A 27,520-nucleotide genomic window follows, 5' to 3' on the forward strand; every position below is an offset into this window, starting at 1 on the left:
TTATATTATATTATATTATATTATATTATATTATATTATATTAAAGCTTGCCATGTTCAGCTTTTTAATCATCATTTCCAGAGTTTACCTTCATTAGATAATTTGCAGTTCACGGTTTCTGAAACGTAAGAATCTTTTTAAAGAGGCCAACCAGAAATATGTCAAGACACTGAACTTAAACCATTACTACAACTACTAGTTTGATAAAAGGAGGGGAGGGGTTTAAGTCTAACTTGAATATCAGGGTTGTTACAAATTTGGTCTGACGACACTGGTAGAGCAATTTGGGAGTGCATATGTAGCACTTCCCTTGCCATAAGCTGGGTGCGGGCATAATTAAAGCCACGAAAAACAATCATGGGGCATATATTTTAAAGAAAATAAATTTAAATGTGTTCTAAAAAAAACCAAACATATCTTCAAAGCAGTTCACAAGTTATATCTCGTAACAAGACAGGTAAATGACCACTGTACTTTAAAGTAAGTTCTAATACTTAGCCTCGAGAAAGAGTGAGGAGTGTCTGTATTGAAACATCATAAATCGTTTGCCAGTTGCTTAATAAACCAACTTATTTGCTGCTGGAAAAGAAGTCCACCTAACTGGGCAAAAGAATTACCACCAAAACCATTGTTTCTATTAATATTAGGCATTTTTGTCAAGAGGAAAAGAATTCCTACACTTTGAAATGTTTGATTTAAAAAGGTGTTTCAAATAAAGCTTCAACAGTGGCCATGTATAAATTATGCTCAAGAACCCAAGCAGCCAGAGCATAGGACACAAAAAGTAGCTACCTGACAACTGCAGGGACAACCATACCTTGTTGATTTTCTGAAATGAATAATGAGACCATGAAGTCCAAAAATGTTCATTTCTAATACAGGAAAAAAGGACCAACATCCCAGAGACTTTCAGATGAACTAACGTAAGTTCTTTCCAGTCTACATCTTAGAGATATGCAGCTACCCCATGACATAATTCTAGATAGCAGTTCAGAGAACTCAAGTAGCTGAATTTGAAGTGGAAAATTATCTATTAATGCAAAATCAAAATATTTCTAAATGAGAATGGAAAATAAGCCAAAAGTTTTTCTTTGGGGAGTGCCAACAGAAACTGTTTTCTTTAAACTAGATAACTGTTTAGGGAATTCATGATCTCACACTTGTCAATTCAGAATTGTCTGACAAAAATAAGAATACTAGTTAGTATACTGGTAAGTAATTTCTAGAGGAATGTAAGTACTAGAACAGAATACTGTATCCATGATAAGTAGTGTGTGTTTATGCATAATCGCACAAGATCATTAATTTTCTCTTTATATGTTTATATTTTGATGGTTTAGAATAGACCTAATAACGGTCAAATATTTCTTGGCAGTTAATGACAAATTGAGTTCAGAGCCCTTTACTCCTTTAGCTGGTCATTAACTGCCAAGAAATGTTCTCCACATCTGTTACTACTGCTTAATTAAATGTTAACAATAGGTTATATTGAGAAAAGCTCACCAGAGTTTGTGAGCAGCAGCAGCTTTGGTGGAAGAGACATTATTGGTTGAGTATAACTATTTAATCAGAAAAAAACAATATTTTTGTTTCTAAAATTACTCTAGGTCAATAAGTTATGGTAGAATGATGGCTGATTTCCTTCAAGTGTCAGATGAAACATCTCAGTTAAAATGTACATTATTTACTAAAGACAAAAATATGGTTAGTTCCAGCCTCTGGGATTTTCTATCAGTAATAATGTTGAATTTGGAACAATGTATCTATGCGAAAGTATAAACTGCTTCAGAGAACTTGAACAGGGGAGTCTGAACATGGAACCTTTAGAATTTTAACTATAAACCCAACGCCTTCTGTGTAATTGCCACTGTGAAGAGCATCTTGAGGAGTGCTTGCTTGGGTTTGCTCAAGAAAAACAAGCATCATAACATTGGCAAGGAAGTTAAGAAGAAATATCTAGCAGCAGCTATCAAGGCTTCTGCAATAGTTGCCAGCATGCTCTTCACTGGAAACTACTGCTAGGAGGGGCTACTGCCTTTGTGGTCCCAGAGGCCTCCAGACTAGCTATGAGAAACAAGTAAAGATTGACACCACTCTCTGTTTGAGATTAGAGGACAAATTCCAGCTCTTCGTCCTCCATATCTATACAACTGAGGATCAGGAAAAAAGTTAAAAACTACACAACGATCATCTTCATTCTCTTCCTGCAGCTGGCCAGAATACCACAGGGAGCCTACTCTCCCAAATTTCATACCAACTCACCTAAGACCCCTGAGCAGTGGTATTTTTAGGGGTCTCCTTTGGCATCTGTATGCCAGTTATTCATTCATTCCGCTCCCCCTCCAATCATATCAATAGTTTCTCCAGTCATATCTTCCAACTGCAGTTTTGCTAACACTTGGATGAATAATTAGTCCTGTCAGAGTTGTACATTGTGCGAGTGGATGACAATACACTCCAAACTGGCCTGTGAGAAGCATGTCATCCAAACCCACCTCCAGCAGCATCAGCAAACTTCACTACTCTGTACTTGAATGTAACACCTGTCATGTACATTTATCACAGTTTTACAATTGAGACATTTTCCCCATTCATTAGATTTATACAAAACAATAACCTTGGGGGTGGGGGGAGCACAAATCTTCAACAGGCCGACTTTCAGAGTGGACCCAGTCAGCATTTTCAAAAACCATGGCAACAAACAGAATAGACACCATTTAAATTCAACACTGAGAATGGAGAGGAAATAATACATTATCCAATGCTAATCATGTGGATGATTTGAAGTTTAGATTGACAATGCAGATAGATAATCTTACCTCTTCCCCAGAAAGATAATATGCTGAAAGCAGTCCACCAACAAAACGGATGTTTACTTCAAAAACTGAAATTTCTGCATTCTAGGGATATAAATACATATAGTTAGAGTTTGAACCTCAGTTTCATACGAAAAAATCCAGTGTTAGTTTCATAAGGACACAATGGCATGCTAATGCATGCTATATATAATGTATTCACAATATCAATTATAGCAGAAGAAATATCTCAAGTTCACCATCCTTCACCTTACTTTGTGAGTGTTAAACTCCATTAATACCAAATGTCAGCACGCAGAAGAGGGAAACAAATGATTCTAAGCATAACACTGTTAGTTTTTCTTCCTTACTTTAAAGATGCTGTACAACTCTAGTACTGACTAGCTCTGATCCCTCCGCAGTTGTGTCTAAAGTGCCCCACATCTTGGTATGCTTCTCCTCTAGTAGTGTTCTCCTACAAGTGACTCAGTACCTGTGCACAGAATGTGCTCCCAGATCAAATATGTTTTTGTTAGACTTCCATCTTGACCAAGGTTTGCTCTCAATCTAATAGATTGTTTAAAAGAGAAATTACATTGAGTAGATGTATTAATTATAAAAATGGAATAATAAAAGCACATAATCTTTCACATTTCTAATGTCAGTCCTTCTCCAGATGCTCTTGGCCCAATGTGATTTTACATATCAATATTATGTATAAGCTTTCATGGAACATGAAGTTGCTTTAACAGGGAAAAATTTCCAATGGATTCTTCATGCCTGCTCCTCTAAAGTGTATGACAACCTACATAATTTGATAATATCATTTCAATGAGAGATGTAGGATTTCTGAATACTGATCGTTTAAAAGTTACTTAACCTAGTGCCTGATTGCTCTCAAAATATTCTGTTCAAATGTTGCCTTCATTTTGCAGAACTGAACTTAGCTGACGCTTCAGTTAAAAATGCCAGAGAGGTCAGCACATTAGTACTAATGATTCTGTCACACATTCAGATAGCACAAGGACACCTTAAGTGAGTTTGTATTATAGATGAAAGATCTGAATTTTAGGGCAGGGGCCAAGGAATGCAATAGCACAAGGGTGGCTGTCAATTGCTAGAGTGGTTAAAAACTACTATGAAGTTAGTGAGTTTCCCAATTGGCAAGAATCATATTTTTGTAGTGCCATTAGCGTATAAAGAATTGGCTGTAGAATAAATAGGCTGTGCTACACAAACATATGCAGCTTCTAAAAGATATATAACGGGTTCAAAAGACTGCATAAACAATATAGAACTAAAATCAGTGACATATGAACATAAAAGATGGAATGCTCCACGGTATAGAATGGGTTTAAGAGATTATTTGGGAGGCTGTTCCAAAATTATAATGTTATGTGAAAGAAAAGCCAAAGTCAGCCTAAAGTCCAGTAACTTGGGTGGGGCTCACCATCTATCTATTCCCAAGAACCCCCTGCCAATCTTCTAGATATAAGAGACTACTTTTTCCAGTATCTTTCCCTTTGCCCATTCTTATGTTTAAGAATTAGGACATATAGAGATGTAGAGTGGATTATGCAGTCATGGCTTCACACGCCCTTGGTTTGTTCAGATGTTTGCAAGAGGAGTTTGACGAAGGAAGCATTGAGTAAGCCTGCATGGGGGCAAGCACTAAAAAATGTGAACCATGAGGTGACCAGGATTATTTTGGGAGCTCAGAGGGAGGGCAGTGATAACACAGGGATATCCATAACAATGGTCCTGAGCTTCTTAGAGATAACAGAGTACATCTGACATAGGCTGTGGCAGACATTTGGCCCCTTGACCAGGCACTGGGTCAGGCAGCAGATGGGTACCAGGGCTTAGTGGGTGTGAGATGAGTTCATGCTAATCACTGGTGTTCCCCATGGCTAGTGAGGGTAAAGTCTGAAAGGGCCATCGCGCAGACGTAAATGAGACCCAGGATTGCGCAGTTGGACTTCATGCTCAGTGGGGTGGAAGGTGGAACCTGAAGTCTCAGACCTGAGATCCTGCCCCCATCCAACCTTGTGGCCTCTGTCACTCCACTCCCCCACCTTACATGGGGAAGTTGTGGGAGGAGGGCAGAAAGATTTCACAACAGAGCTTAGTCAATGGGTAGACCCTCCCTTGTCTACCCAGAATAACTGTTTGCTTTCTGATCACAGCCGTGTAACCCACACAGGAACCAATTAATGCCTGGTATCAGAGAGCAGAGGTCAGGAAGTGTAGCAGCCCTCCCTGAAGTATAATAATAAAGTTGCAGCCTGCTGTTTAAGCCCATCCCATCTGTCTGCCAATCATTCACCTGCTTATCCTGGTCATCAAGTGTCTTCAAGAAGTTTGTTGCCAATACTGAAAAATATTCTGACACACAACTTGGTCCATCAACTACATTTGCAATGTCTCACTGCTCCCATAAACCCAACAGAGGCCTGCTAGAGGACTACTCCAGTAGTCTTTAAGAGAACCACAAAACAGAAGTCTGGACACTATTTCTAGCTCCAAAATTGGTTTGAGACTGTTGTTCGTAAGCATTCTCTCCTCCTGGGAGGTGTGCTGCCTGCCAGGAGCCGATATCCAAGATGTTACACAGGGATTGTCAAGGATCATCCAGTCCTCTTACTGCTACATCATGCTACTCATCCATGTGAACACTAATGATACTGTGAGGTTTGACTCGGAGCAGCTCAGAAGAGACTACAGGGCTCTGGGAGTAATGGTGAAGGAGCTGGGGGCGCAAGTAGCTTTCTTTTAAAGTGTGGGGTCCCAGGTAGAGAGAGAGACATTCTGGAGGTTAATGCCTGGCTGCAAGTTACTTGGGTGGGATAATACACGACTGGAATATTGATATAGAAGGGTACAGCTTGCTCAGGAAGGACAAGCAGGGGGGGGAAAGGGAGGAGGTGTTGCCTTATATATCAAAAATCTATACACTTGGACTGAGGTTGAGAAGGAAATAGGAGACAGACCTGTTGAAAGTCTCTGGGTAAGGATAAAAGGGGTTTAATGATGTCACAGTAGGGGGTCTACTGCACACCACCAAACCAGGAAGAAGAAGTGGATGAGACTTTTTTTTTTTTTTTTAATTAAACAAAATCATCCAAAGCACAGGACTTGCTGGTGATGGGGGACTTCAATTACCCAGACATCTGTTGGGAAAGTAACACAGCAGGACACAGATTATCCAACGAGTTCTCAGAATGTATTAGAGACAATTTTTTTTATTTCAGGAAGTAGAGAAAGCTACTGGGGAGAGGCTGTTCTAGATTTCATTTAGACAAACTGGTTGAGAATTTGAAAGTGGAAGGCAGCTTGAGTGGAAATGGTAAGTTCTTGATTCTAAGGAATCGCAGGAGGGAAAACAGCACAATAAAGATAATGGATTTCAAGAAGGCAGACTTTAGCAAACTCAGGGAGTTGGTTGGTAAGAGCCCATGGGAAGCAAGTCTAAGGGAAAAAAGTTCAAGAGAGTTGGCAGTTTTTCAAAGAGACATTATTAAGGGTACAAGAGCTAACTACGCCACTGCATAGGAAAGACAGGAAGTATGGCAAAAGACCAGCCTGGCTTAACCAGGAGATCTTCAATGATCTGAAATGCAAAAAAGTCCTACAAAAAGTGGAAACTAGGTCAAATTACAAAGGATAATAATAGAACAACAGAAAATGTGAAATGGCAGAAGTGCTAAATGTCTTTTTTGTTTCAGTTTTCACCAAATAGTAGCAATTGGACATCTAACAGTGAATGCCAGTGAAAATGAGGTAGGATCAGAGGGTAAAATAAGGAAAGAACAAGCTAAAAATTACTTAAACAAGTTAGATGTCTTCAAATCACCAGGGCCTGATAAAATACATCCTAGAGTACCCATGAAGCAGACAAAGGCTATATCTGAGCCATTAGCTATTATCTTTGAAAAATAATGGAAGACGCGTGAGATTCCAGAGGACTGGAAAGTGACAACTATAGGACTGGAAAGTGACAACTATAGTACCAATCTATAACGGGAAATAAGGACAACCTGGGGAATTAGAGACCAGTCAAGAACAAATGATGTCAGACCAACCTAATAGCTTTCTTTGACAGGATAACAAGCTTTGTGGATTGGGGGGGGGGGGGGGGGGGGAGTGGTAGATGTAAGGCTTTTGATATTGTCTTGCAACACCGTCTCAGACAAACTAGGGAAATACAACCTAGATGAAGTTACTAGAAGGTGGGTGCAAAACTGGTTGGAAAATCATTCCCAGAGAATACTTATCAGTGGTTCACAGTCAAGCTGGAAGGGCATATCGTGTGGAATTCTGCAGGGATCAGTTTTGGGTCCAGTTCTGTTCAATATCTTCCTTTATCACATAATTGAGATAAAAGATTTTACTAACAAACCATCTGCAGTGATTCCACCACCATTATGAATGTTTGCCCAAATGAAGATCCTCCAGTTCATTTTTTGAAACTAACAATTGCTTGAAAGTTATCAGATTTACAAAACTGCATCCACATACCTCTCTTTGCAGCTTTGTTTGCAATCTCAACTCTTACTGTATTCTTGATTCAAATCCACTGGAGCATATGAAACAAATGAAGGAGCCAGACATTTCATGGAGTGTAGCTTTGAGAGCTGCATCTTTAGTAGGATAGTTATTCTTAAGAACATTATGCCAAGATAGTTTCACCTTGGCAAAGTATGTGGATGATATAGAGATTTGTAAAGCAGCAGAAAAGGCTTTATATCTTCACCTGAAAGAAGCCTCCATCTCTAACTCTCCCTCTAAGGAAAGAAGACATTCTATAAGCAGCAGGCTACTGATATGTCAGCCTTAGGAATCAGGGTAAAATTAGATTTATTGTATTGCAATATTTAAGATGTAAAGTCATACCTATTTATTTTCCTTCCATTATGTTTATCCTACTACTCATTTATAATTTGTTCAAAGGATGCATATAAGGCAAGAGGCAAAGCTATTTTCTCCATCGGACCAGTTGAAAATTAAGATGCATATCATGAAAGAAACTTGTAAACAGGGCCAAAGAATTCTAGGACAAACTATTAACCAGCTTCAACTGAAAAGGCCTCTTTGGTTAGGGCTGACCCCTCCCCTCCTCATTTTTGCAAACACCAAAAGGATGGCTCTTATTTTTGGTCCTCAGATCATGTGCCCTTGTCTTCCTTCCTCTTTTATACCTCCAACTGATCACTCAAAAGGGTGTCTGAAAAGTTGTTTAATGTATTATACCATCCTATTAGAATCCCTGAGGAGAAGTAACTGGATTTTTGCTCATTTCTTTCCTTAGGAAGAAAATAATCGCATTTAAGGTCAGGAGAAATTGATCCTTGATGTTCCCTTTGTAAAACTACGTACAGCAGAGACTAAGTTATCCTCATCGGCACATATGAATAGGTATTTCTCCCAACTTCATTTTGTCATACCATTCTTTTCATTATCTTCACCAGCCTAATGCAGAATGTACCAGCAGTGCCTCGTTGACTGGCTAAAGATAAAGCTCGTTTAAAGATTTCATTCTAAACAAAAACTTCAATAAAAATACTCAGACTCTGGTTTGCTGAACTTGTCTACTGGAAAGTGTATTTTAATGCATTAGCCACACTGGAAAGACTTGTCTTATCTCACTCTGGTCCTGTTTAGTGCTTTGCCAAGCAGCAGCAAATACTCTGGGAACTGTATGCAGACTAAGGAAGACATCACATCTGTTTACTAAATACATATTCTGCAGCACTGATAAGCCTGTTTTTATTGTTCAAAGCAAGGTGAAACGAACAAGAAGCACACATGGTAGAAGTAAATTGTTCTGTTCCCTTACATCTCTTTAATGAAAGGAAAGTAAACTGCCCTCAAAAACACTCATACAATTAAAAACAAAGCCTCCACAAACTTCTCTCAGCTACAACTGAGCATAAGGAGCAGATACAAAAAGGTATATTTCTGAATATACTGTTACACTAGCTGCTTGCAATCCATTTGCTGTGCTACAGGAAGGCATCTGGCAGGTCCTTGGCAAGTTCACACTGCAATGATCGTGCTCTGAAGAAAGGCTGATGGAAACCTCCCACATTTGATTGTGAGGTGCAAGCTTCTGTTAACTTTAGCATAAACAAAACCTACAAGCTTTTAGGGTCTTTACATGCTAGTCTATTACTATCATTACATATTGCACTGCTGTTGCCAGATATTTTATAGTGCAGCCAACTGTGCAAAGTAAAGAGGATATGAAAGCAAAATAAGCAAGTACACATGGTGAAGACCTCTGCTTATCTCACAATCTGTCTGACCAGAAGGGCAAAAAGAGACACCATGTTGAAAAATATGGTATCAGGCAAAAATATCTGCTGCAAGGTAAAGGAAAGATATTTTGAATGAGGAACCTTTACAGCAAAATCCTAACAAAAGCAATTTTACTGTCTTCTCTTATTCAAAAAATAAGATGCAATATCTTCAGTATTTTGTGTGTGTACATCAAGTGCCAAGTAATAGTAGGATGAATACATTTTAAAGTTAAGTACAATTTCAGTAAAGGTCTTTTTCAACTAAAATAAAAACCATGCAGAAGAGTGAAAGCACAAACTCTTTAAAAAAGTTGCAAGAATCCTTTACAATGGAAAGTGATAGGCAACCTGAATTTACGGATCAGATCCTTCTAGTACAGGGGTTCTCAAACTGCATTGCAGTGCAACCCCCTTCTGACAACAAAAATTATTACATGACCCCAGAAAGGGAGACTGAAGTCTGAGCCCCACTGCCCCAGGTGAGGGAGCCAAAGCTGAAGCCTGTAACCTGGGGTCCACCTCCTAGGGCTGAAGCAAGTCTAAATCAGCCCTGGCGTCCCCATTAAAACAGGGTCCCAACCACTTTGGGGTCCCGATCCATAGTTTGAGAACCGCTGATCTAATACCAACATAGGGAGCAGATCTGAAGACAATCACTGTAGAGTGAGCAGAGGTTCTTTTGTGAATTGTGTAGCAGAGATTTAGGAAGTACAGTAGTAATTCTCATGTATTTCTATAGTGATTGAGTTTTACACCAACAGAGTAACATGGATGTATTCCTGCTATTTTGGAAGGGAGCTAACCCTGTGGTCTATTAAGGTGAGCAGATATATCTTAGGCAAGAAAGTATGAGTCTCAATTATAGAATACAGCATTTTATCTTACATGTTAGCCTTGCATCAACTTTGAGTCCTTTGGCCTTTCCTTCAAAGATCTGCACAACCTACTTCCTAACTTCGGTCTGCCAAAGCAACGTGCCTAACTCCCCCTCTTTGTCACCTCCTCTCTCTGCACCTCTTCCATGCAACATGCTGCAGCTTCTTTGCTGACCCAGTCCCCGTGGCTCCCACTGTCTTTTCTGATATTGATGGTCTTCATTAAAGAATGACTGGGAGGAAATACTTCTTTCAAGTAGTAATTAAAACAATACATAGACCTAGAAGGCATTTTTATCACCACCAAGATTTTGTTTGATTAGATTGGCTCATCCATTCTTCATCTGCTTGTCATCTATTTAGATCAGTGGCACCCAACATGTAGCCCAAGCCTAGGCCACTTGAGGCTTCTGAGACTATAAACCATGGCCCTCAAGGTCCCCTCTGTTAAGTAAATCAGCCTGTCACTAAAAAGAGAGATATTAGGGGGCACTATTTCCCTAAATGAGCACTGCTTCCCTATAGCCCCAAGAGCAGCTCTGCTCAAAGCCGGAAGGGCTCAGAGCAGCTATCATTGCTGTTCAGCTTCATCTATTCCCCACTGGCTTTCAGCTGCATCATAGGGGCGAAAGGAAGGAGTAGTAGTTCTGGCTGTGATGTCCCCAGGGAGAAAAGGAGCTCCAATGACTCTTCCTCAACCTGTCAGAATGCCTAGCCAAGGATGACATCTGTGCCTTACACAGCAACCACGGGCAGCCTAGGAAATGGGAAAGAGGGAGAAGCTGAGAACCAGCAATCAGTTATTACAGTTATGGCTCACCAATGCTTTGCCAAGGGTCCTGTGCAAGTTGGAGCAGCCAAGGAACCATATACCTGCTAGTATATAATCAAACATTCTGCATGTTCTAGACCTCATCCCTCTAACACATTCTCTGGGCAAAGGACTGTGGAGTCATAGGAGCCAGTTGTTGAGAGCAGGGACCCAAAACCTTTCAAAAAGAGTCTTGCACACTTTCAGCATAAATAATAATATTGAATATTATCAATAATATATCAACAACATTTAAAATAGTGTTAATTTGCTAATTTGGGTTACTGATCATTCTAACAGTTCAGTAGCAGGGTCATCCTATCTCTGCATTTCACTCTGCCTTAGTTTCAACACTTGTGTAAGCTAGGTGGTCAACTTCTCAGCCAGTACATCAATGAAGCTCCCATCAGTGTCAGTTTCTCAGTCCTATTCCTCAGGGATGCAAGTATTATTCAAAATACACACAGATTTCAATATCAATCAGAATAGTAAATTAAGTCCTGCTGCCTGGCCTGGCCTAAGACCTCAGCCTCAGAAAGTTTCTGCTTGTATCCCCAGGCAGGCCTTTCATATTGGCCTGGAATTTCATGCAAGAGCCTCCCTACCTCCTGTCAATCTCCCTTTTAACCGATTCATAGAGTTGAAGGCCAGAAGAGACCCTTAGAAAGTCTAATCTGACCTCTCATATATTTAAGGCCATTCAATTTCACCCATTAACCCCTGAATTGAGCCCAATAACTTGTGTTTGGGAAGGCCTCTCTTCCAGACAGGCATCTAATCTTGAACTGACATCAAGAGATGGAGAATCTACCACTTCCTGTGTTAGTTTGTTCCAATGGCTAATCATAGAATCACAGAAAGGTAGGGGTGGAAGGGACTTTGAGAGGCCATTAGCCTCCCTGAGCTGAGGTAGGATCAAGTACACCTAGACCATCCCTGACAGGTCTGTGTCTAACCTGTACTTAAAAACCTCCAATGATGGGGATTCCATAACCTCTTTTGGAAGCCTATTCCAGTGCTTAACAATCCTTACAGTTAGAATGTTTTTGCTAATATAACATAAATCTCCCTTGCTGCAGATTAAGCCCATTACTTCTTGTCCTACCTTCCCTCATAGGTCAGGTTTTCTAAAACTTTTATCATTTTTGATGCTTTCCTCTGGACTTTCTCCAATCTGTTCACATTCTTCCTAAAATATGGTGACCAAAAGTGGCTACAGTACTCCTGCTAAAACCTTACCACTGCCAAGCGAAGTGAAAGTTACCTTCCGTGTCTTACATACAACACTCCTGACGATTGATAAAATTTTGAATAGTGTGGGGCCTAGTACAGATCACTACAGAACTCCAGTAGAAAACATCCCTACTCACTGATGACTCCCCATGACAACTACTTTGAGTACTATCAGTTCACCAGTTCTTAATCCACTTAACATGTGATTTATTCATATCATAGTGATAGGGTTTTTTTTTAAAAATCAGAATGTCATGTGGTACCAAGTCATATGCCTTACAAAAGGCAAAGTATATTACATCTTTGCAGTTACCTTATTCAACCAAACTTCAAGTCTCAACGAATGAAGTAAGGATTGTTTGACAAGATCTATTTTCCACAAAACCATGTTGACAGGCATTAATTATATCCCTTCCCTAATAGTTGCTTAACATCTTCCACAGTTACTAATGTATGGGAAAGTATTTCTTCATCCTTATGCAATACAGGCACCTAATCCTGCTTCTTTCCAGATACATAACAGAAATATTTATTTAACACTTCTGCCTTTTATGCAATATTAACAATTACCATCTCCATCTACCCATCTACTTTCTGGCTTTTATGAAGACCAGTTGATCTTCAAGCTTAATTTAATTTAATGCATTTGTGGATAACTAGCCTAGAAGTAAAACGGTTACTCACCGTTTCATAACTGGTGTTCGAGATGTGTTATTCATGTCCATTCCAATCAGGTGTGCACGCATGCACAGCAGCCGCAAGATTTCTCCCCAGCAGCATCTGTCGGGTCAGTCTGGGCACCCCCTGGAGTCACGCCTTCATGGCGCTCAATATAGAGCCATGCTGACCTGTCCCCCCCTCAGTTCCTTCTTGCCGGCTACTCCAACAGAGGGGTAGGTGGGTGGGTATCGGAATGGACATGAACGCCACATCTCGAAGCACAGTTACAAGAAGGTGAGTAACTATTTTTTCTTCTTCAAGTGCTTGTTCATGTCAATTCCAAATCAGGTGACTCCAAGCCTGAATTCCGGAAGCGGGGTCGGAGTTCAGATATCCACTGACTGGAACACTGCTCTACCAAAAGCCACGTCATCTCTGGCCAGCTGGGTGATAGCATAATGCGATGTAAAGGCATGTATAGAGGACCACATCACTGCTTTGCATATTTCCTAGATGGGAACCTGCGCCAGGAACGCTGCTGAAAAAGCCTGCGCCCTGCTGGAGTGCACTGTGAGCAGAGGGGCAGGCACCTCTGCCAGGTTTAGCACTCATGGATTCAGGACATGATCCGCAACGGAATTCGTTGAGGAGACTGGAAGACCTTTCATCCTGTGTGCCACGGCCATAAACAGTTGAATGGATTTCTGGAACAGTTTTGTTTTTCAATGTAAAAGGCTAGCGCTCTGTGGATGTCCAATGAGTGAAGCTTCTGCTCTCTGCTGCTTGTGTGCAGCTTAGCATAGAATACAGGGAGGAAGATGTCTTGGTTGATGTGAAATTGGGAGACAACCTTCACGAGGAAAGCTGGGCGTGGCCTGATCTGAACCTTGTCCTTATAGAACACTGTGTAAGGAGGCTCTGATGTTAGGGTCTTGAGCTCAGACACCCTCCTGGCTGAGGTTATTGCTACCAGAAAGGCCACCTTGTACGAGAGGTAGAGCAGGAAGCAAGTCGCCAGCGGTTTGAAGGGAGGCCTCATCAGTTTGGAAAGGACTGGATTAAGGTCCCAGGCCAGGATTGGTTGTCGGACATGTGGGTATAGCCTGTTGAAACCTTTCAGAAAACAGCTGACCATAGGGTTGGCAAAGACCAACCAACCCTCTGTATCTGGATGGAAGGCAGAGATGGCAGCCAAGTGAACCTTTATTGATGACATGGACAGCTCCTGCTGCTTAAGATGGAGAAGGTAGTCCAGTATAAGTAGTATGGAGGCGAGCGTCAGACACAGACAGTGTTGAGCCGATCAGATTGAAAATCTCTTCCATTTGGCCAGGTAGGTAACCATGATGGAAGGTTTCTACTGCCAAGGAAGACTTGTCTAACTGGGTCCGGCAAGGTGATTGGGGCTTCCACGGACATTTCCAGGAGAAATGTGTACCAGTGCTGGCGGGGCCAGACTGGAGCTATCAATACCACCGAAGCTTCTTCCCTCCGTATCTTGAGGAGCACCTTGTGAATAAGAGGGATGGGCAGAAATGCGTATAGGAGATGGCTTCCCCATGGGAGGAGGAACGCCCAGGCTATGATCCAGGAAGGAGCAAAAACTGCTGGCACTTCCAGTTGAGTCGCGTGGCAAACAGGTCTATTTGGGGAAAGCCCCACCATTGTAAGATGGAGTTTGACACATCCGAGCATAGGGACCACTCGTGGCCATGGAATGACCTGCTAAGACGGTCCACCAATTCGTCCTGTACTCCAGGGAGGTACGATGCTTGCAGGTATATCGAATGCTCCACACAAAAGTCCCACACCCTGAGGGCTTCCTGACACAGGAGAGAGGAGTGTGCACCCCCCTGTTTGTTGATATAAAACATTGCTGTTGTCAGTCATAACTGATACACATCTCACTGCCAAGTAGGCTCAGAAAGTCTGGCATGCTCTGAGCTCTCTGACATTGAAGTGGAGAGCGAGTTCCACCTGAGCCCAGAGACCATGTGTCTTGAGGTCTCCCAGAGGTGCTCCCCAGCTCAAGGCTAATATGTTTATCACTAGCAAGAGGGATGGCTGAAGGCTGGTGAAGGGGACCCCTGCACACACTATCTGCAGATCAAGCTACCACAGGAAGAAGTCAAGGACCAGGCGAGGCAGAGTTACGACCCTGCCCAAACTGTCCCAACCCGGCCGATACATTGAGGCTAACCACGATTAAAGCGGCTGGAGTCTGAGCCTGGCGTGTTGCACCACATAGGTGCAAGTGGCCATGTGTCCCAGGAGTTTCAAGCAATTCCTTGCTGTGGTGGTGGGGAACTGCCTAAGACTTCAAATGATATTGCCCAGGCCTGGAACCTCGCTTCCGGGAGGTATGCCCTGGCCCGTGTAGAGTCCAGTACCATCCCTATAAATTCTATCTGCTGAACTGGGGACAATATGGATTTCCCCACGTTCAGGAGAAGGCCCGGTTCATTGAACGTCATTCTTATGAAGTTGACTTGTACCTGCCGCCTGTGTAGGAATGTGGCCACGACTACCATGCACTTGGTAAATACTCGAGGAGCCATTGACAGAGGACTGTGAATTGGTAGTGGTTGTTGCTCACCACAAACCTGAGGTGCCTTCTGTGGGATGGTGTGACTGCTATATGAAAGTATGCATCCTTCAAGTTGAGGGCAGCATACCAGTCCCCTGGATCCAGGGAAGGGATAATGGAGGCCAAAGAGACCATGAGGAACTTCTTCATGAACCTGTTGAGCTCTCGCAGGTCTAGGATGGGCCTGAGCTCACCTTTGGCTTTTAGTATTAGGAAATACCAGGAATAGAAGCCCTTGCCCTTCGGCTCCCGAGGAACCTCTTCCACTGCTCCCAGCTATAGGAGCAACTGCACCTCCTGTATGAAGAGTTGCTCAGGAGAAGGGTCCCTGAAGAGGGATGGGGAAGGAGGATGGAAGGGCGGGAGGGCCGAGAATTGGGGAGAGTATCCCCTTTCTACTGTGTGAAGCACCCATCGGTTCGATGTGATACGAGCCCACACAGGGTAGAAAGGGGATAGTCAGGACGAGAAAGTAAGATGGGTTGGATCCAGTCCATGCACTGGTGCGCCATCCTCATGTGCACCTTCAAAAGGGCTGTTTCTGGCCCGAAGATGACTTGGATTGTCCAGAGCTCTGGCCTGAGGACGGGTGCTGTCTTTTCCTGCCGTGACTGTTCCTCCTCCAGGAATCGTCCTGCCGGTTCTGTGGTTGGTAGAATCGCGGAGAGGGTTGCGGCCTGAAGTGCTTCCGATCCGGGTTCTGACTGGGGCTGAAGCGCAGCCTCCATAAGAAAGACTTTAAGATGATAGTCTTTGTTTTTCAAAGTCCTAGGGCGAAACTCGCAGCAGATCTGGCACCACTCCTTCTGGTGACTCTCCCTGAGGAACCTTAAACACAAGGTGTGCAACTCCAGGGGGTGCCCAGGCCAACCCGATGGATGGTGCTAGGGGAAAAATCTTCTGGCTGCGTGCACATGCACACACATGATTGGAATTGACATGAACAAGCACTCTAAGAAGAACTAGTCGTTAGTGTTTTCGTGGATGACAACCTGTGATTAACCCTGTACCAGATTGGTAGGAGCCAATAACTGCAGTGACAATATGTTTATGCCCTCTGAGGGAAACCATACAATATTGTTTCCCTTACTAGCCCTTTGTGATGACTGAGGAGAGCTGAGCCTCGTCCACCCTTCTTCAGTCAGAATGAGTAATCGCTCATGACAGATCTGAGGAAGTAGGGAAGGATTTACCCCTCATTAGAAAAACTATGACAAAAACTTTTTTCTTTAATTCCAGTTCACTCACTAAAAACGCCCTACATGGCTAAGGCTACTATAAAAATAAAACTGATGGTGACAGACTGTTGCTTACAATTTTTCAATAGCTTGCCGCATTTTAAACCAAATACCAATAATTAAGTAAATAAAACCCTGCTCATACTTCATCTACTAAAATTAAATTACAGGGTTTGCTATATTACCAATCAAAAATATTACACACCTGTGGCACAACTGACAAACTGGATATTATACAACTAATAAGAAGTCAGTATAAATCCCTTTTTACTCATAACTGTTCAAGCCCCAATGCACACATTTAGAACTTCCATGCCACTCATAATATTTTATTTTCATGCTTGTTTTCCTTCCAATAGACTTTGATGGGAGAACAATTTATTACACCCCATGATAAATGTATCCTTAGGATCTCCCCTGACCTTTCGAAATAAAGTATTTCTATTCATCCTCAAAACTAAACGAAAGAAAACCACTTTTAAGTGAGACATTTAAAGTATACCAACTTGAGCCTATTTTGGCAAACTACTAAACAAAATCTAACATTAACAAGACATTTTCATCTGCTAGTTTAACTAAACGTCAGCACAGACGCCATTCTCCATTTAATTATCTCAGAATAAAAACAACCCTGTTTTTCAAGGAAGTAATTTTACTGAAGATTGCTATATTACTGGGAAAACTAGAAGATGGTCTAGCTAAAAAAAGGCTAATGGGAAGTGCCATAACTATAGGCAGGACTCAAACCATTGAGTATACCAAGAAAGTCAGTATTCACCATAGGAGCCAAATCTGTAGAGAATTCAACAGTTGGCCTTCTCAGAAGCTTGAGAGTGTATTCTGAGCAATAAAAACAAACTATATTCGGTTTTAGTCTTTCAGCTTAACATTTGTAGCTCTACTAATCAAACAATTTCATACAATTCTTCATACACATTTGCTTTGCAATATCATTTATTTGGATGGATTAATCTCAAAGTGGCTGCGTTAATAAATTTGGTATCAGTAAGACTATCCAGTGAAACAGAACAACCTAAAACTAGCCAAATAAAACAGATGAACATCCTTAGTTTTACAAGCTTATAGAAAGCATCATTTAATTTAGCTAAACCAGGGGTCGGCAACGTTTCAGAAGTGAGGTGCCGAGTTTTCATTTATTCACTCTGATTTAAGGTTTCGCGTTCCAGTAACACATTTTAACGTTTTTAGAAGGTCTCTTTCTAGAAGTCTATAATATATAACTAAACTATTGTACGTAAAGTAAATAAGGTTTTTAAAATGTTTAAGAAGCTTTATTTAAAATTAAATTAAAATGCAGAGCCCCCCAGACCGGTGGCCAGGACCCGGGCAGCGCGAATGCCACTGAAAATCAGCTCATGTACCACCTTCGGCACACGTGCCATAGGTTGCCTACCCCTGAGCTAAACTATGTTGCCATACTCTGATGATGGGGGCCATATAGATACCTAGACAAAGAGAGATTAAGAGTTTTGCCTCATAAAGCCATTTTTAAGTGCTATATGTTTCTTCATTTTACCCTTGTTTACTAGGTTATGTATGTAAAGAAAACAAATTTGATAGCTGTGGAAAGTGAAATGGCAGAGTTCAAAAACTAAATTTGTAGAACGTTAGCCCAGGACTTCAAATGAAGACTTCAAGTATACTTTTTTAAATAGCTACTTGATTAATCTTCTCTCTCTGCAACAACTAAACAGATACAGGTGAGCAATCGTTTCCATGTTCTCTCTACAGGTACTAATGCGGACAGTGGACTAGATGACACATCTGAGGGAAGGGAGCAGAAGGAGACTCCACCGATTGGAAGGCAAAAGATGCACTGTCCTAGGGATGGGGGTTCCACAACCACCACTCCCAAGAGGAGGAGGAGGGTGGTGGTGGTGGTCGGGGACTCCCTCCTCAGGGGGACTGTCATCTATCTGCCGCCCCGACCGGGAAAACCGAGAGGTCTGCTGCTTGCCAGGAGCTAGGATACACGATGTGACGGAGAGACTGCCGAGACTCATCAAGCTCTCGGATCGCTACCCCTTCCTGCTTCTCCACGTGGGCACCAATGATACTGCCAAGAATGACCTTGAGCGGATCACTGCAGACTACGTGGCTCTGGGAAGAAGGATAAAGGAGTTTGAGGCGCAAGTGATGTTCTCGTCCATCCTCCCTGTGCAAGGAAAAGGCCTAGGTAGAGACCGCCGAATCGTGGAAGTCAACAAATGGCTACGCAGGTGGTGTCGGAGAGAGGGCTTTGGATTCTTCTCCTTCTTGGAACACCATCCCATGGTCGGAGTGCTAGGCAGAGACGGGCTCCACCTAACGAAGAGAGGGAACAGCATCTTCGCAAGCAGGCTGGCTAACCTAGTGAGCAGGGCTTTAAACTAGGTTCACCGGGGGAAGGAGACCAAAGACCTGAGGTAAGTGGGGAAATGGGATACCCTGGGAGGAAGCACGAGCAGGAGAGCGCAAGAGGGGAGGACTCCTGTCTCATACTGAGAAAGAGGGACGATCAGTGAGTTATCTAAAGTGCCTATACACAAATGCAAGAAGCCTGGGAAACAAGCAGGGAGAACTGGAAGTCCTGGCACAGTCAGGGAACTATGATGCGATTGGAATAACAGAGACTTGGTGGGATAACTCACATGACTGGAGTACTGTCATGGATGGATATAAACTGTTCAGGAAGGACAGGCCGGGCAGAAAAGGTGGGGGGAGTTGCACTGTATGTAAGAGAGGTTTATGACTGTTCAGAGCTCCGGTATGAAACTGCAGAAAAACCTGAGAGTCTCTGGATAAAGTTGAGAAGTGTGAGCAACAAGGGTGATGTCGTGGTCGGAGTCTGCTATAGATCACCAGACCAGGGGGATGAGGTGGACAAGGCTTTCTTCCGGCAACTAGCAGAAGTTGCTAGATCGCAGGCCCTGGTTCTCATGGGGGACTTTAATCACCCCGATATCTGCTGGGAGAGCAATACAGCAGTGCACAGACAATCCAGGAAGTTTTTGGAAAGTGTAGGGGACAATTTCCTGGTGCAAGTGCTGGAGGAACCAACTAGGGGCAGAGCTTTTCTTGACCTGCTGCTCACAAACAGGGAAGAATTAGTAGGGGAAGCAAAAGTGGATGGGAACCTGGGAGGCAGTGACCATGAGATGGTCGAGTTCAGGATCCTGACACAAGGAAGAAAGGAGAGCAGCAGAATACGGACCCTGGACTTCAGAAAAGCAGACTGACTCCCTCAGGGAACAGATGGGCAGGATCCCCTGGGAGAATAACATGAAGGGCAAAGGGGTCCAGGAGAGCTAGCTGTATTTTAAAGAATCCTTATTGCGGCTGCAGGAACAAACCATCCCGATGTGTAGAAAGAATAGTAAATATGGCAGGCGACCAGCTTGGCTAAACAGTGAAATCCTTGCTGATCTTAAACACAAAAAAGAAGCTTACAAGAAGTGGAAGCTTGGACAAATGACCAGGGAGGAGTATAAAAATATTGCTCAGGCATGCAGGAGTGAAATCAGGAAGGTCAAATCACAACTGGAGTTGCAGCTAGCAAGAGATGTTAAGAGTAACAAGAAGGGTTTCTTCAGGTATGTTAGCAACAAGAAGAAAGTCAAGGAAAGTGTGGATCCCTTACTGAATGAGGGAGGCAACCTAGTGACCGAGGATGTGGAAAAAGCTAATGTACTCAATGATTTTTTTTGCCTCTGTCTTCACGAACAAGGTCAGCTCCCAGACTGCTGCACTGGGCAGCACAGTATGGGGAGAAGGTGACCAGCCCTCTGTGGAGAAAGAAGTTGTTCGGGACTATTTAGAAAAACTGGACGTGCACAAGTCCATGGGGCCGGATGCGCTGCATCCGAGGGTGCTAAAGGAGTTGGCGGATGAGATTGCAGAGCCATTGGCCATTATTTTTGAAAACTCATGGCGATCGTGGGAGGTCCCGGATGACTGGAAAAAGGCTAATGTAGTGCCCATCTTTAAAAAAGGGAAGGAGGAGGATCCGGGGAACTACAGGCCAGTCAGCCTCACCTCAGTCCCTGGAAAAATCATGGAGCAGGTCCTCAAGGAATCAATTATGAAACACTTAGAGGAGAGGAAAGTGATCAGAAACAGTCAGCATGGATTCATCAAGGGGAAGTCGTGCCTGACTAACCTAATTGCCTTCTATGAGGAGATAACTGGCTCTGTGGATGAGGGGAAAGCAGTGGATGTGTTATTCCTTGACTTTAGCAAAGCTTTTGATACGGTCTCCCACAGTCTTGCCGCCAAGTTAAAGAAGTATGGGCTGGATGAATGGACTGTAAGGTGGATAGAAAGCTGGCTAGATCGTCGGGCTCAACGGGTAGTGATCAATGGCTCCATGTCTAGTTGGCAGCCGGTTTCAAGCGGAGTGCCCCAAGGGTCGGTCGTGGGGCCGGTTTTGTTTAATATCTTTATTAATGATCTGGAGGATGGTGTGGACTGCACTCTCAGCAAGTTTGCACATGACACTAAACTGGAAGATGTGGTAGATACACTGGAGAGTAGGGATCGGATACAGAGGGACCTAGACAAATTAGAGGATTGGGCCCAAAAAAAAGCCTGATGAGGTTCAACAAGGACAAGTGCAGAGTCCTGCACTTAGGACGGAAGAATCCCATGCACTGCTACAGACTAGGGATCGAATGGCTAGGTAGCAGTTCTGCAGAAAAGGACCTAGGGGTCACAGTGGACGAGAAGCTGGATATGAGTCAACAGTGTGCTCTTGTTGCCAAGAAGGCTAACGGCATTTTGGGCTGTGTAAGTAGGGGCATTGTCAGCAGATCGAGGAACGTGATCGTTCTCCTTTATTCGACATTGGTGAGGCCTCATCTGGAGTACTGTGTCCAGTTTTGGGCCCCACACTATAAGAAGGATGTGGAAAAATTGGAAAGAGTCCAGCGGAGGGCAACAAAAATGATTAGGGGTCTGGAGCACATGACTTATGAGGAGAGGCTGAGGGAACTGGGATTGTTTAGTCTCCAGAAGAGAAGAATGAGGGGGGATTTGATAGCTGCTTTCAACTACCTGAAGGGGAGTTCCAAAGAGGATGGAGCTCGGCTGTTCTCAGTGGTGGTAGATGACAGAACATGGAGCAATGGTCTCAAGTTGCAGTGGGGGAGGTCTAGGTTGGATATTAGGAAACACTATTTCACTAGGAGGGTGGTGAAGCACTGGAATGCGTTACCTAGGGAGGTGGTGGAATCTCCTTCCTTGGAGGTTTTTAAGGCCCGGCTTGACAGAGCCCTGGCTGGAATGATTTAGTTGGGAATCGGTCCTGCTTTGAGCAGGGGGTTGGACTAGATGACCTCCTGAGGTCCCTTCCAACCCTGATATTCTAGGATTGCCAAAGGTTCCCAGTAGCAACTCCTACTAACTTTTAATGTGAACTTGAAGCATTCAGCCCTTTTGGAAAAAAAATTAGATTACTTTGATTTAGGAATCAACTTTGGATACCATTTTGGCCTAAAACTGTATTGTCAATCAACTAAAAAGTAGTTTTTGAATATACTTGATTTTTTCACATCTATGAAGTAGCTTTGACCAGTATATTAGTTCTAGGAAGAGAAGCTGACTGCACAGAAGCAGTGACAGGTCAGTGTCCCCTTTCCCTTCCATTTAGCTAGTTCCTTCCTCACACATGCCCACTCAAAAAATACCCCACCTCCCAAAACTGTGGCATTAACATGCCATTTGTGATCATTCTGTTCATTCTGACTATAGGTTACATCTTTGTCTCCTATGTCGTCTTGCCTATTTAGATTATACGCTTTATGGGGCAGGGATTATTTATTAGTCTGTTTGTACTGTGCCTAACACAACGGGGCCTGTTCTCAGATCATCATTATGCACTAACAATTAATTAAAAAAAATAATCCCCAATACTTACCACATTGAAATCTAAGTTCTTTTCTACCCATTCCTTGGCTTCCTTGAATTCATCTTTCATTTCCATGATATACAGTGTATCCAAGGCATCTACTATTGTTGCTCCTTGAATGTTACCTGAAAACACATGGAAATATAATTATATACTCTCTAATAATTTATTTTTAACCAGATTTATTTGAAGAAATTACTAACATACAAACAAGTGGACAACTAGTTTCTAGTCAGTTCATTTTGATTCTCATGCCTGAGCAAAACACGAATGTTGTGTTTCAAATACTTTTGGGAAATGTTTATGTTTCATTGACTTTTCTACTGGATTGGGGATGGGCAGGGAGATTGTGTTTAATACTTTGGCTTGGAAGGATTAGATTTTCATCCGTAAATGTCATGTCAGCAAATGTCTATTTCACTGTAAACACAGAAGATGATGAAAAACATTTCCATGGATTGCAGAAATTTAACAGATTGGCAAAATAAGAAAAATGCTGCTTGAGAGCTTAGTTTGATTTAAGGATATTTACTTTGTATATTTTTACATGTGATGTTGACAATTTTTTGTTTTAATGGTTATAAAATTAACTTTTTGAACCTCAGTGTCTAATGTCATTTAATTATTGTCTGACCCTCCCCCCCATAGGTTCTCACAGCTGTGAAATTTTCAATTTGACAAAAATTAAAAAAACATGCTTAAACATACATCTATTATCGATTGACTTTTTTTTTAAATCACATTCTGCCAAGGCTACTTGTATTGTACACACTAAAATTTGGGCCCAATGTAATTGATAATGTCCTTTCAAGTAGTAACAAGCTTTAACAATATTTTTCCATGTACAAGACCGACAAAAGTACATAACTAACATCTATCACCACTGTAATACCAGTTAATGTTATACTTGTGAAAATTTATTTCAGAGGGTTTTTTTGGGGTTGTCAGTCAGTCTTTGTCTTGCACACTCAGTGCATAACACTAAACAGCCACTGAGGATCTTGAAACACTATTAACGATGTACTAAGTTTCACAACATCAAGAGTTAGGGAATACTATTCTCATTTTCTAGGGTCACACAGGAGTGCTTGACAAAGCAAGGAATAGACCCTTTAACTCGTCTTCTAATCATGTACTGCAATCAAAAGAACATCCTTTCTCTAAGGGTATGTCTACACTTCGAGAGTAGTTCGATTTTAGTTAAATCGAATATGTGGAATCGATATTACAAAATCGAACGTGTGTGTCCACACTAAGGACAGTAATTCGACTTTGTGAGTCCACACTAACGGGGAAAGCGTCGACATTGGAAGCGGTGCACTGTGGGCAGCTATCCCACAGTTCCCGCAGTCCCCGCTGACCATTGGAATTCTGGGTCGAGCCACCAATGCCTTCTGGGTAAAAAAAATGTGTCGAGGGTGCTTTTGGGTAATTGTCGTCAACCGTCCGTCACTACCGCCCTCCCTCCCTGAAAGCGCCGGCGGGAAATCAGTTCGCGCACTTTTCTGGTCAGTGACAGCACGGACGCCACAGCACTGCGAGCATGGAGCCCGCTGCGACCATTGCTGCAGTTATGGCCGTTGTCAACACCTCGCAGCTTATCATCCACCTTTCCCAGAGGCAGATGCAGAGAAATCAGGCGAGGAGGCTACGGCAGCGCGGTGAGGGCCTGAAGTCAGAGTGGCACAGACCTGTCAGAAAGCACTGGACCCCGCGCCGAGGACATCACGGTGGCAATGGGTCATGTTGATGTTGTGGAACAGCGATTCTGGGCCCGGGAAACAAGCACGGACTGGTGGGACCGCATAGTGCTGCAGGTCTGGGATGAATCACAGTGGCTGCGAAACTTTCGCATGCGGAAGGGGACTTTCATGGAACTTTGTGAGTTGCTGTCCCCTGTCCTGAAGCGCAATGACACCCGGATGCGAGCAGCCCTGACTGTCCAGAAGCGAGTAGCCATAGCCCTCTGGAAGCTTGCAACGCCAGACAGCTACCGGTCAGTCGCGAACCACTTTGGCGTGGGCAAATCTACCGTGGGGGTTGTTGTCATGCAAGTAGCCAACGCAATCGTTGAGGTACTGCTCTCAAAGGTAGTGACCCTGGGAAACGCGCAGGTCATCATAGATGGCTTCGCCGCGATGGGATTCCCAAACTGCGGTGGGGCTATAGATGGAACTCACATCCCTATCCTGGGACCGGACCACCAGGCCAGCCAGTACATTAACCGAAAGGGCTACTTTTCAATGGTGCTGCAAGCACTGGTGGACCATAGGGGACGTTTTAGAAACATCAACGTCGGATGGCCGGGCAAGGTTCATGACGCTCGTGTTTTCAGGAACTCAGGTCTGTTTAGACGGCTGCAGGAAGGTATTTACTTCCCGGACCACAAAATAACTCTTGGGGATGTGGAGATGCCTATAGTCATCCTCGGGGACCCAGCCTACCCGCTAATGCCCTGGCTCATGAAGCCCTATACTGGCACCCTGGACACTGAAAAAGAACTCTTCAACTACCGGCTGAGCAAGTGCAGAATGGTGGTGGAGTGTGCTTTTGGCCGTCTCAAGGGGAGATGGAGAAGCTTACTGACTCGCTGTGATCTCAGCGAAACCAATATCCCCATTGTTATTGCAGCTTGCTGTGTGCTCCACAATCTCTGTGAGAGCAAGGGGGAGACCTTTATGGCGGGGTGGGAGGTTGAGGCAAATAGCCTGGCTGCTGATTACGCCCAGCCAGACAGCCGGGCGATTAGAAGAGCCCAGCGGGACGCGCTGTGCATCCGGGAGGCTTTGAAAGCTAGGTTCCTGAGTGAGCAGGGTAACCTGTGACTTTTAAGTTTGTGTACAGAGAAGCTGAACCTGCCCCCGTTTCTTTACCCAGTAAATGTTCACTATCCTCTCCAGTTACATACCCCGTTCACCCCCTTCCAACACACGTTTAAAATAAAATCACTTGAATTTTGTTAATGAACACCGTTTTCATTACTGTTTTCGCGGTAAAGTGTTGAACCTGGGACGCAGACTGTGGTGGGGAGCGGGTGTAGTGTAGTGATGCAAATGACGCTTCTAAACTCCAGGAATGACAGGCTCCGCAGTGGTGGACTGGTTGTTTCAACGGAGCCTGCCACCCCTCCTGTTCGGGACTCTGTGTGTGGGGGGGCTATGTGACTTTGTGGCAGGGGGAGGACGGTTACAGATCCCCTGCTGCGTGGCTCTGTGATCCAGGATAAGGACCGCTGCATAAGATCTCTAACTGCCCTCCCCCGCCACAAAGTCACAGAGCAACCCCCACCCCCCCACCACAGAACATGAAAACCACCTCCCAGACTGACCAGGGTAACTAGTGACTGCACTGTGTGTGTGCCCTGCTGCTGAACCTGCCCCTGCCTCTGTACCCTGGTAAAGGTGACTGTCCTGTCCAATTACCAACCCCCTTCCCCCCCTTCAGACAGACTCTCCTCTAAAAGAACATGATGGAAACAGTAATTAACAGAAACGTATTTTTTATTAGCAACTACACATGAAACTGGGGGGTGAAACTTGGACGGGGGCTTGGGTGAGACGGGAAGGAAAGGACTTGTCAAATTTTGGGGAATGAGAGCCTTCTAGTACTAGAGCAGTCTGCAGGGGTGGAGTGAGTTTTCACGGACTCTGCCGCCCCTCCTTCTTTGGACTTTGGGTGAGGGGGGTATGGGACTTTGTGGCAGGGGAGGGCGGTTACAGATAGACTGCAGCGGGGCTCTGTCCTCCTGCCTCCGGTCCTGCAGAACATCCACAAGGCGCCGGAGCGTGTCCGTTTGCTCCCTCATTAGTCCAAGCAGCGTTTGAGTCGCCTGCTGGTCTTCCTGCCGCCACCTCTCCTCCCTTTCCATGTGTGATCGGTGGATTTGGGACAAGTTATCCCTCCACTGGGTCTGCTGGGCTGCCTGGGCTCGGGAGCAGCCCATAAATTCCGTGAACATGTCCTCCCGTGTCCTCTTCTTCCTACGCCTAATCTGCGCTAGCCTCTGGGAGTGTGATGCCAGGCTAGGTCGAGAGACAGTCGCAGCTGTGGGAATGGGAAAAAGGGAGTGAATTCCTCCGAAAGATAAATTTTTTTGTGAACAAAGAACACAGTCTTTCTCTGTGAACAAGACCATGCACAGCACCTATCACATGCGCACTCAGGACAAGGTCACATTTTCGGCCTTCGCATTCAGTGCCTGGGGTCTTGCAGTGCAGATCAGAGAAGCGGGGCAGGACACCGGAATTTGTGTAGCAGGCCGACATGGTAAGCCGTAGACTTGTGGCTGCTTAAAACTTTAATAGTAGCACTGGCCTCCTTTCACATTGAAAGCAATGCCAGTCCCTGCTGCCAGCAATCCGGCAAGCATGAAATCTGCCCCTGTCCCACCCCCTCCCGGCTGTCCCAGGGAAAGATCCCTGTATGCTGCCCCTCTCCCGCCTCCACCGCGTGGCTCTAAACCGCCGGTTACAGTTCTGTAAAGGAACAGGCAAGCAGTCCCAATACTAACATTCCCCTACCTAATTCAAAGCAGGTCACCATGAGCGACATCACTCTGATGAGGATTTCAGAGACGGAAAAAGAAAGGATGCTTCGGGAAAGCCTGCAAAGACCAGGGCCGTATGCCGCCATGCTCTGCAGGGCAATGATCCCGGAGTACTTGCTTGTCTCCTGGCGCGGAAATGTTTGCTACTACGGAGGACCCAATAAGGCCGCTCTCCCCAGGAACCTGATGCAAAGGCTTTCCAATTACCTCCAGGAGAGCTTCGTGGAGATGTCCATGGAGGATTTCTGCTCTATCCCCGGACATATAGACCGGATTTTACTGTAGCTGCACTGGCAGGGACTAAACAGTAGAGCGGCTTGGGCAGAACAATCATGCTAAACCGGACATTGTTAGATTTTTTTTTAGTAGTTGCACTGCCAGGGACTGAACCGTTAAGCGCCTAGGGCAAAGTAATCATGCAAAACCCATTGTTAATATTGTTAATATTCCTGTTCTGTAAAAAATAAATGTTTAGATGTTTTAAACACTTACTGAGTGATCCTTCCCCTGAATCTGTGTCCGGGTTAACGGCTGGGGACGGTTGGTAGGGGATCTCTGTAAGGGTGATGAA

The 27,520-nt window shown here is 43.9% G+C and overlaps 1 protein-coding gene across 2 annotated transcripts in view; it reads right to left on the reverse strand.

Annotated features, from left to right (window-relative positions):
• The window catches only part of MAN1A1 (mannosidase alpha class 1A member 1), a 223,129-nt gene that overhangs the window by 109,004 nt on the left and 86,605 nt on the right, over positions 1 to 27,520 (reverse strand). For both annotated transcript variants that reach the window (XM_065400578.1, XM_065400579.1), the window contains exons 3-4: positions 22,413 to 22,528; positions 2,820 to 2,900 (exon numbers count right to left, since the gene is read on the reverse strand). In XM_065400578.1, the coding sequence (XP_065256650.1) occupies positions 2,820 to 2,900; positions 22,413 to 22,528 (197 nt within the window). The remainder of the gene's footprint in view (positions 1 to 2,819; positions 2,901 to 22,412; positions 22,529 to 27,520) is intronic.

The sequence above is a fragment of the Emys orbicularis genome, chromosome 3 (assembly GCF_028017835.1).
Source record: "Emys orbicularis isolate rEmyOrb1 chromosome 3, rEmyOrb1.hap1, whole genome shotgun sequence".
Classification (NCBI taxonomy): domain Eukaryota; kingdom Metazoa; phylum Chordata; order Testudines; family Emydidae; genus Emys; species Emys orbicularis.